The sequence below is a fragment of the Salmo salar genome, chromosome ssa27, assembly GCF_905237065.1.
Source record: "Salmo salar chromosome ssa27, Ssal_v3.1, whole genome shotgun sequence".
Lineage (NCBI taxonomy): Eukaryota > Metazoa > Chordata > Actinopteri > Salmoniformes > Salmonidae > Salmo > Salmo salar.
In genome coordinates this window covers 28,621,768-28,632,853 of record NC_059468.1, presented here as the reverse complement: position 1 = coordinate 28,632,853, position 11,086 = coordinate 28,621,768, and the positions used below count along the sequence as shown (strand labels likewise).

The following is an 11,086-nucleotide window of genomic DNA, read 5'->3' as shown; positions in this document are numbered from 1 at the left end:
TTTGGAATAGGAGTATTGTAGAGGGTAGGGGTATACCTCTGGGTGTTTTGAGGATGGGTGGGGTCGGGGTGTTACTCACTGAGGTACCCCTGTGATTCTCTCTGGCGGGCGGAGACAGGACAGTCTTTATGGGTCAGCAGGATTTGCTTCAGCTGGCCAACCTCTGACCTCAGAGTGGTCACCTCGTTCTGGAATGGCATGAGGGACAGAAACGTTAGTGATAGTGTGACTGTGTGTGTGTGTGTGTGTGTGTGTGTGTGTGTGTGTGTGTGTGTGTGTGTGTGTGTGTGCGTGGGTGCGTAAACTCATGTTGTCTAGGGTTGTCACCATACCAGAGGAAAACGTCCTAATGTTAGAAACAACCTTATGTCACCCTGAATCATTTTTTGATTTCCGTGCTATAGCACACAATATTTAACATTAAATAGGACCAAAGAGTTTAGTCTGCTTTGAGTTTTACTTTTGTCCAGGGAAAATCAGTTATGGTAGTATCGCTGTACTGGTATGGTGACAACCCTCGTAGAAACCTACCTGCAGCTGCATGTTGTTGTGCGTCAGCTCCTCTGCCTTCTTCTCCAGAGCAGACACCCAGACCTTCCTCTTCTGTCTGCATCGCGTGGCCGCAGCTCGGTTGCGTTCCAGGAACTTCTGCCTGCGCTCGTCTGGGTCCTGGTCCACAGACCTCCTGCGACGTCCTCCAGTCGCCTGGCCTGCATGCAGGGAATGTGTCTGCTGGGCTGCTGGAGACAACTGCACAACAGTCAAACACGGGTCATTAAACACGGGTCATTAAACACGGGTCATTACACACGGGTCATTAAACACGGGTCATTAAACACGGGTCATTAAACACGGGTCATTAAACACGGGTCATTAAACACGGGTCATTAAACACGGGTCATTAAACACTATTTACTAAGAACCTGTAAAACTTTGGATCCTCTGTGATAAGGGCTGTCTTCCAAATAGCACCCTAATTCCAATTTACTTTTGAGTGCACTACATAGGAAACAGGTTAATTTGGGATTCAAAAGGTCTATGTAATAGTGCCATAATGTTGATGCAAAAGGGGTGATGACAGGCAATTTTACAGATGTCAGATTACAGCTATTGGCAACCACCCTCACGCTAAACTAACAAAGCTTGATATAGAGTGGTTGTCATGTCAACACCTAGGTAATACTGTACCTGAGCAGCTATGGAGTGGAGGGGCAGGTGAGGCGAGGTCTGGTGGGTGTGGCTGGCCTGCAGGTGCGAGGGAGGTGATTGGTGAACCGGATGATGTGGCACGTTCCCTGATTGGTGGCCCAGGCTGTGGGCGTTTCCCAGGTGATGTGGAGGGGCGTGGCAGTGCTGCTGGTAGGAGATGGGCGGAGCCTGCTGCAGGTGCTGATGATGCTGCTGCTGCAGTTGACTGTGCCGTTGGCGCGGTGACATCTCCATCATGTTACCCATGGTGGGACCCATGTTGCCGTTGGCGACAGCTCCCGGGTGTGGGTGTTGGTGTTGGTGGAGGTGACCCACGGTTTTAGCTCTCTAAGGAATAAAAACATAACAAAACATAATACCATGAAATTACAATTAAAACTGATCTCTACAGGACATTTCTTACCAACACCCAAGTGATTTTATTTTTGTCCAAAATCCAGACTTGGTCCAAAAAACAGACTTGGTGATTAAAGGCATTAAAGCATTTCCAACAAACATCACCACTGAACTGAGGAAAGGAATACAACTGAATGTCGTCATTGCGTTTCTTATTCTTTCTCTTCTTTTACAGCTGTGAAAACAGTTAGAGGTCAAGAAGTACCAATCATCAATGACACTTGATATCTTAAGTTAAGTCAACAGTGTATCACTTGATATCTTAAGTTAAGTCAACAGTGTACCACTTGTTATCTTAAGTCAACAGTGTATCACTTTATATCTTAAGTTAAGTCAACAGTATATCACTTGATATCTTAAGTTAAGTCAACAGTGTACCACTTGATATCTTAAGTTAAGTCAACAGTGTATCACTTTATATCTTAAGTTAAGTCAACAGTATATCACTTGATATCTTAACCTCTCTGGGCTAGGTGGCACCAAATCGTCCCACCTACGTAACAGCCAGTGCAATCCCGTGGCGCGTTATTCAAAAACCTTAGAAATGCAAAACCTTCAATTTTTCAAACATACGACTATTTTACACCATTTTAAAGATAAGACTCTCGTTAATCTAACCACACTGTCCGATTTCAAAAAGGCTTTACAACGAAAGCAAAACATTAGATTATGTCAGCAGAGTACCCAGCCAGAAATAATCAGACACCCATTTTTCAAGCTAGCATATAATGTCACATAAACCCAAACAGCTAAATGTAGCACTAACCTTTGATGATCTTCATCAGATGACAACCCTAGGACATTATGTTATACAATACATGCATGTTTTGTTCAATCAAGTTCATATTTATATCAAAAACCAGCTTTTTACATTAGCATGTGACTAGCATGTGACTAGCATTCCCACCGAACACTGCCGGTGAATTTACTAAATTACTCACGATAAACGTTCACAAAAAGCATAACAATTATTTTAAGAATTATAGATACAGAACTCCTCTATGCACTCGATATGTCCGATTTTAAAATAGCTTTTCGGTGAAAGCACATTTTGCAATATTCTCAGTAGATAGCCCGGCATCACAGGGCTAGCTATTTAGACACCCAGCAAGTTTAGCACTCATCAAAGTCAGATTTACTATAAGAAAAATGTTATTACCTTTGCTGTCTTCGTCAGAATGCACTCCCAGGACTTCTACTTCAATAACAAATGTTGGTTTGGTCCAAAATAATCCGTCGTTATATCCAAACAGCGGCGTTTTGTTCGTGCGTTCAAGACACTATCCGAAAGGGTAAATAAGGGTTACGAGCATGGCGCAATTCGTATTCCATTACCGTACTTCGAAGCATGTCAACCGCTATTTAAAATCAATTTTTATGCCATTTTTGTCGTAAAAAAGCGATAATATTCTGACCGGGAATCTGCATTTAGGTAAACAGACGAAAAAAATAAAGCATTCGGTCGACTCGGGCACGCGCCTAAGCCCACAGTACTCTGAGCGGCCACTTGCCAAACGCGATAAAGTGTTTCAGCCAGAGGCTGCCTCAATATCGTTCAGCTTTTTCCCGGGCTCTGAGAGCCTATGGGAGCCGTAGGAAGTGTCACGTTAGAGCAAAGATCCTAAATCTTCAATAAAAACAGCCTAGATGAAACACATCTTGTCAGACAGGCCACTTCCTGCATGGAATCTTCTCAGGTTTTGGCCTGACATATGAGTTCTGTTATACTCACAGACACCATTCAAACAGTTTTAGAAAATTTAGGGTGTTTTCTATCCAAAGCCAATAATTATATGCATATTCTAGTTACTGGGCAGGAGTAGTAACCAGATTAAATCGGGTACGTTTTTTATCCGGCTGTGTCAATACTGCCCCCTAGCCCTAACAGGTTAAGTTAAGTCAACAGTGTACCACTTGATATCTTAAGTTAAGTCAACAGTGTATCACTTGATATCTTAAGTTAAGTCAACAGTGTATCACTTGATATCTTAAGTTAAGTCAACAGTGTATCACTTTATATCTTAAGTTAAGTCAACAGTGTACCACTTGATATCTTAAGTTAAGTCAACAGTGTACCACTTGATATCTTAAGTTAAGTCAACAGTGTACCACTTGATATCTTAAGTTAAGTCAATAGTGTATCACTTGATATCTTAAGTTAAGTCAACAGTGTATCACTTGATATCTTAAGTTAAGTATATCACTTGTGTGTATCACCTTATAGGGGCAGCAGTTAGCCTAACGGTTAAAGAGGTGAGCCAGAAACCGGAGTTAGAATCCCAGGTCCAACGACGGACCTGGGATTCGAACGGAAAGTGAGCTGGCAAGCAGAGGGTTGCTGGTATCAAATCTCAGGGCTAGAGGCTTCACTACAAACCCTGGTTTGATTCCAGGCTGTATCACAACCGGCCGTGATTGGGAGTCCCATAGGGCAGCGCATAATTGGCCCAGAGTCGTCCGAGTTTGGCCGAGGTAGGCCGTCATTGTACATAAGAATTTGTTCTTAACTGATTTGCCTAGGTAAATAAAGGTTAAATAAAAATAAATAAAATAAAATTCACCTGAGGGATTGTCTGAGAACAGCCACCCATACAGTTGATGAAACTGTGGGTTTGTACAATCGAAGAATCTCTGCACAAACTGTCAGAAACTGTATCATAGAAGCTCATCTGTGTGCTAGTCATTCTCACCAGGGTCTTGACCTGACAGCAGTTCGGTGTCGTAATTGACTTCAGTGGGCAAATGCTCAACTTCGATGGCCACTGGCACGCTGGAGAAGTGTGCTCTTCATGGATGAATCCTGGTTTCAACTGTATTGGGCAGATGGCAGACAGCGTGTATGCCGTCGTATGGGCAAGTAGTTTGCAGATGTCAACGTTGTGAACAGAGTGCCCCATAGTGCCTGCGGGTTTATGTTGTGCGCAGGCATAAGGTACGCACAATGCACACAATTGCATTTTAGCAATGGCAATTTGAATGCACAAACATACCGTGATGAGATCCTGAGGCCCATTGTCGTGCCATTCATCCACCTCCATCACCTCATGTTTCAGCATGATAATGCAGGGCCCCCCGTACACAATTCCTAGAAGCTGAAAATGTCCCAGTTCTTCCATGGCCCGCATTCTCGCCAGACATGTCACCCATTGAGCATGTTTGGGATGCTCTGGATAGACATGTACGACAGCGTGTTCCAGTTCCTACCCAATATCAAGCAACTTTGCACAGCCATTGAAGAAGAGTGGGACAACTTTCCACGGGCCACAATCACCAGGTTGATCTATGCGAAGGAGATGTGTCGAGCTGCATGAGGCAAATGGTGGTCACACCAGACACTGACTGGTTTTCTGATCCACGCCCCTACTTTTTTTTAAAGGTATCTGTGACCAAAAGATGCATATCTGTATTCCCAGCTATGTGAAATCCATTGATTCGGGCCAAATCATTTATTTCAATTGACTGATTTCCTTATAGGAACTGTAACGCAGTAAAATCCTTGAAATTGTTGCATGTTGTATATATCCATTGTTTAGCTGGAATGGAATGTTCGTATCATGTATTTGTGATTAATATGTGGTTGTCTCACCTTGCTATCTTAAGATGAATGCACTTATTGTAAGTCACTCTGGATAATATTTTTTTGTTGAAAAAAATATATAAATTGTCACAAATGTATAATTTGTGCAGTTCTTTATAAACAATGTAGTTATTTGTTATATTTGACTGTGTAAAACATAATAGTACTAAGTTTTTCCCTGAGAGTGAGGAGGATATTTGACATTTTGCAAAAAAACATGATCATTGGTCTCTCTGAAATGAAACCATCAAGTGATAGATTTGAAACAAATACATGTCTGTCACTGAACAACCCCATGATGCCATGATTAGATAAAAAACACACAATTCCATTAAACATTAAAAGCAAATGGACAAACATTTCTGAAAAAGAATATATAGCAATTTGTAATGAAACTCTTCACTTCAATTATAGAATATAAATAATACATAGGCAAGTTATTTTACAATTTATTGTTTTACAAAGTGGAATTAAAATGTATTTAATTTTAATTTTTTGGCAACAATCTACACAAAATACTCTGTAATGTCAAAGTGGAAGATATTTCTATTTTTTAAATAAATAAATTCATAAATAAAATATTGTCGTTGCATAAGTATTTAGCCCCTTTGTTTAGGCAACCCTAAATTAGTTCAGGATTAAAATTTGGCTAAACAAATCACATAAATTACATGGACACATAGTGTGTGAAATAATAGGGGTTGACATGATTTTTGAATGACTAACCCTTCCTCTGTCCCCCATACATACAACGTCTGTAAGGTCCCTCAGTCAAGTATTGTATTTCAAGCACAGATTCAACTACAAAGACCAAGGAGCTTTTCGAAAGCCTTATAAAGAAGGGCAGTGATTGGTAGCTGGGTACAATAACAAATCAGACATTGAATATCTCTTTAAGCATGGTCAATAATTATGCGGTGGATTATGTACTAAACCACCCAGACACATTTACATTTAAGTCATTTAGCAGACGCTCTTATCCAGAGCGACTTACATCAAAGACACAGTCACCCTTCTGAACGGAGCTATAGGAAAGGAATTAAACTGCTCAGGGATGTTACCATGAGGCCATTGGTGATTTTAAAACAGCTACAGAGTTTAATGTCTGTGATGGTAGAAAACTGAGAATGGATCAACAACATTGAGGTATACAAATATACAGAATCAAAATATTCCCAAACGTGCATCTTGTATGCAACAAGGCACTAAAGTAATACTGCAAAAAAACACGGCAAAGGAATACACTTTTTTGCCTAAATGCAAAGCCTTATGTTTGGGGCAAATCCAACACATTTTTAAAATGTTTTTATTTAACCTTTATTTAACTAGGAAAGTCAGTTCACAGCTCTAGCAGTGAGCTCTCACACTCAGCAAGAGAGGCCAGGCAAAGTCTGTGTCCCAATTGGCACCCTATATAGTGCGCTACTTTTGACCAGAGCCTATAGACAGGCCATAGGGCTCTGGTCAAATGTAGGGAATAGGGTGCCATTTGGGACAGAAACAGAGAGTGTTTCTGGGGAATGACATCATCCAACATTACTATTGCTCTCGGTTATGCAATATTTCTTTAAGAGAAGTAGTTTATTTTTTCTGTTCCATTCACCAATGAAAAAATAGAGTACATTTAGAGAGTGCCAACGATGAGGTCATGTAGCTGTCTATGCCAGTTTGCCAGCCACACAGACACACACACACACTCTCTCTCTCTCCTCTCACACACACACACACACACACACACACACACACACACACACACACACACACACACACACACACACACACACACACACACACACACACACACACACACACACTCAGCAGCAACAGTATAAGAGTCCTGGAGATCTGTTTACTACATTAAAAGCCTGTAACACTGGCTCTATGATTCCGTCACTGTTCTATACTGGTACATTACTCCAACAGGTTGATATTTCTGTCTGGCTGATCACCCTGAAACCATGGTGTACTGTACTCTACCTCATGTGACAGAGTCAAACAGATATCCATCACTGTTTGACACATGGAATACGTCCCAAATGGCAACCTATTCCCTTTATAGTGCACTACTCTGGTCATAAATTATGTAGTGCACTTTATAGAGAAAAGGGTGCCATTTGGGATGCATACAATCCCTCACTGAAGGCCTCACTATTTAACTTATTTAACTTGCAGAGTTCTTGAATTCTAGAACGGAGCTAACTTGACCTACTTTCAGTAAAGCTAACCTAGATGTTATACAATTAATAAACCCAGTCTCATTCTCTAATCTGCTGAGCCATTTGTCAAGCTAAACAATAACATGTTTAAAATACATCAACTTTAGAATATATTTTTCTCAATAAAAAGTCCAGAATTCATTATAAAATTCCAAGACAAGCAACAGTTGTACGTTGGCCATGTCAAAGTCCTCAGGTCAAAACAGGTACAGATATGAGTCCATAGAGAGAGCTGCTACTCAGACGAGAGGAGGAGAGTGTTAGAACACAAAGGCCAACCAGCCCCAGGCTGTGGGTCAGATGTTAGCCAGAGACCTTTCTGGTTCAGACACATGACACCATATAGTCCCCAAGCACAGGGTCAGCACGTGAGCCCATTTCCTGTGTGTGTTGTGCGTTTTTGTGGCTGGGGAGTCTCTTGGAGAGTCTAGTGCCTGTTTAACGTTGTAGATTGTGAAGTGTTTTGTGTGTGTTTTGTGTGCTGAATTTTACTTAGAGCAAATTCTTCAAGACAGCCTTTAAAAACTAAAAAAGATGAATAAGTGAGAAAAAGGTCAAGTTAAACAGAGAATCAGAAATGTATAACTTTTGAGTGAATTACAGGGATAAAGAGGGCTAGAGGGAGAACATGTAAACTGTGACTTCCTCTGGTTGGGGATAGTGTATGTAAAGGTGTAGAGTTACACTCCGTTTCCTCTGTTCCAGCCTAGGAGGAATGAGAATAGCCAGAGGGTGAATGGGGCCCCACAGAGAGAGAGGGAGAGAGAGAGAGAGAGAGAGAGAGAGAGAGAGAGAGAGAGAGAGAGAGAGAGAGAGAGAGAGAGAGAGAGAGAGAGAGAGAGAGAGAGAGAGAGAGAGAGAGAGAGAGAGAGAGAGAGAGAGAGAGAGAGAGAGTCTGTCTGTCTGTCTGTCTGTCTGTCTGTCTGTCTGTCTGTCTGTCTGTCTGTCTGTCTGTCTGTGCGTGCATATGTGAGAAGGAAAAGGTGAGAAAGTGCAAGAGCATAGGCAGCATGAAAAACATGACATACATAAGAGGTGAGTAGCTGTTTGTACCATGTTTGTATTGGAAGAAATAGTTCAGGATAACAAGCCCAAACAACAGCTCCTCTAATCTCTGTCATCATAGAGAACCATGCAGAAACATGAACATCGTGTGAAACAAGAAAGAGCCTTCTAATTGGTCGGTACCATGAAAGAGTATTCTGATTGGTCAGTACCTGAGGTGAAGAGCAGGAAGAGTTGTGGGCGGGACCTTGGATGCTCATCATACTGGATCCCATAGACATCTGTCTTTCCATCTGAGGAACATAACAAATTACTTATTATTTCTACACAATGTACCTTGAAAACAAGTCAAATCTATTGAGATCTATACAGCCTGTAAATCCTTCCCGTTTCAATCAGTTCCAAAGGATAATTACTAGATAATTACAATGTAATACTAGGACTTGGTAATAGCAATGTAACAAGCAATAGGTATTTCTCAAGTATAGGCTCATTAAAGAAGGCCAGTGTAAGTAACGTTGTATGTACTTACAGACATGTGCTGGGCAGATGCTCCCTGCATGGCTGGGTCTGGCAGGGGGCCAGGCATGGAGGCGGCCAGGGGCTGTCTCTGTCTGTTGTTCCTCAGGTGCAGTAGGGAGGAGAGGGGCCCAGGGACAGGTCTGAGATCATCAGTGGGAGAAAGAAATAGTCAGACGTCAGAGAACCTCAGTAACCAGCCTCTACACTGGTCTCAGATCAGGGACAGAGAAAAGAGAGAGAAACATGGGACAGTGGTAGAGTGGAGAGGATGAAGGAGACAGAAGAAAGCGATTGAGATGTAAAGGGAGAAAGTTTGATGTAGCTGAGAAATGGATGGAAAGTACGGTGAGATAAAGCCATAGAAAGAGAGGAGGTTCAATTAAAGTGATAGAGGGATAGAGTGAGAGTGAGACAGAGACAGAAAGATGGAAAGTAGAGGGGGAAAGTAATAGATTGAGCAGAGGGAGAGACATGCGCCACAGAAGGGGCTGGGGTGCGATGTGATGATGTAATGCATTTGGCCCTCAGCCAATCAGACTGCGTGGTCCTCCCTCGCTGCGCTGAGGTCATCCCTGGTGATGTCACCACTGACTCTGTAGCAAGCAGCGAAATAAACGTGCAAAAAGAAAAGAAAGAACCCGAACCAAAACAACGCCTCCTAACGTAACCATAACAGTCCGCCCGGGCCAACAGCCAGACACTCGGAGATGGGGTTGTCGTAGAAACCAGTGGTAAACACAGGGAGAAACAGTCAGATCCCCAGAATCCAACACGGATCACCTCATTGCTAGCTCGGCCTGGGCTACAGAGCAAGACGTTGTCTGACTTTAACTGGCCATGTGATATGGTCACTTCCCTTCCCTAGTCAATGTACTCTAATAGGCAGTACTATGTTGTAATCAACTGGACTGTACTACTCAACTGTACTATGCTGTGGTGTGCTCTGCTGTAGCTAAGCCCACTCTAACTCTTCTGAAGAACTTCTGTTACTTCTGAAACTCTAGGTTTGTGTCCCAAATGGAACCCTATTCCCTATATAGTGCACTACTTTTGACCAGAGCTCTATGGGCCCTGGTTTAAGGAATAGGGTGCCATTAGGGACTGAGAATAGACCTCTAGCAGCAGTGTCTTGAAGTTCTGAAACATACATTCTGAATCAATCAATGAACATCACCGATTGGCCAGAGAGCGAATGTAAGGGCTCATAAAGGTATGTTAGAAGGTATCCATAACACACCATCTTTCCAGCACATGGACTGACTAGATAGCTCAACTCGCTGCCTCACACACCAGAGATTCACGTAGCTACCTAGCTCTAGGTTAGTAGCTGTATCTGTGACAGGTTTCACAAAGCAGGGCCAGATGTCTGGAGTTGAGAGGAAAGACAGAGCCATGCCTAATCTCCATGCGCTGCAGTGTGATAACCACAGCCATGTAACCCACACCACCACACTGCCCTGGGCCCGGACTGAAGCAGGGGCTGGAGTTGGTCGGGTTGGGCCGGGGCTGAAGCAGGGGCTGGAGTTGGTCGGGGTTGGGCCGGGGCTGAAGCAGGGGCTGGAGTTGGTCGGGGTTGGGCCGGGGCTGAAGCAGGGACTGGAGTTGGTCGGGGTTGGGCCGGGGCTGAAGCAGGGACTGGAGTTGGTCGGGGTTGGGCCGGGGCTGAAGCAGGGGCTGGAGTTGGTCGGGGTTGGGCCGGGGCTGAAGCAGGGACTGGAGTTGGTCGGGGTTGGGCCCGGGCTAGAGCTTGGGACCAGATGATTGGTTTGTGTCAACGGCCGAGGGAGAGATGACGGGTGAGGAAATATGGGGAGAGATGGAGAGAAAGAAAGAGATGCAAAGGGAAAGACAGAGTGATAGATAGGGGGATGGGGGTTGAATGGGACCAATGGTGTATTTTAATAGCCAGTAGCCCCTCCCTCCCTCCCATCTCTCTCTCGCGCTCTCTCTCTCTCTCCCTCCCTCCCTCCCTCCCTCCCTCCCTCCCTCCCTGCCTCTCTCTCTCTCTCTCTCTCTCTCTCTCTCTCTCGCTTCAATTGTTTTCCCTCTCCCCCATCTCCCCATCCCCCCTCTCTCTCGCTCTCTCTCTAATTCATTAAGGCCTAATAAATGAGACTGTCTGGGGAATGACAGCCTGCTACAGACAGAATGAGTTATGGTT

The 11,086-nt window shown here is 43.5% G+C and overlaps 1 protein-coding gene across 3 annotated transcripts in view; it reads right to left on the bottom strand.

The window, feature by feature from the left end:
• Positions 1–11,086, bottom strand: part of LOC106588860 (cyclic AMP-responsive element-binding protein 5) — a 31,164-nt gene that overhangs the window by 2,877 nt on the left and 17,201 nt on the right. For 2 of the 3 annotated variants that reach the window (XM_014178349.2, XM_014178350.2), the window contains exons 6-10: positions 8,936–9,065; positions 8,616–8,696; positions 1,189–1,536; positions 532–750; positions 37–188 (exon numbers count right to left, since the gene is read on the bottom strand). In XM_014178349.2, coding sequence (XP_014033824.1) covers positions 72–188; positions 532–750; positions 1,189–1,536; positions 8,616–8,696; positions 8,936–9,065 — 895 coding nt within the window. In that variant the 3' untranslated portion in view covers positions 37–71. The remainder of the gene's footprint in view (positions 1–36; positions 189–531; positions 751–1,188; positions 1,537–8,615; positions 8,697–8,935; positions 9,066–11,086) is intronic. The other variant, XM_014178348.1, reaches the window with a different exon arrangement.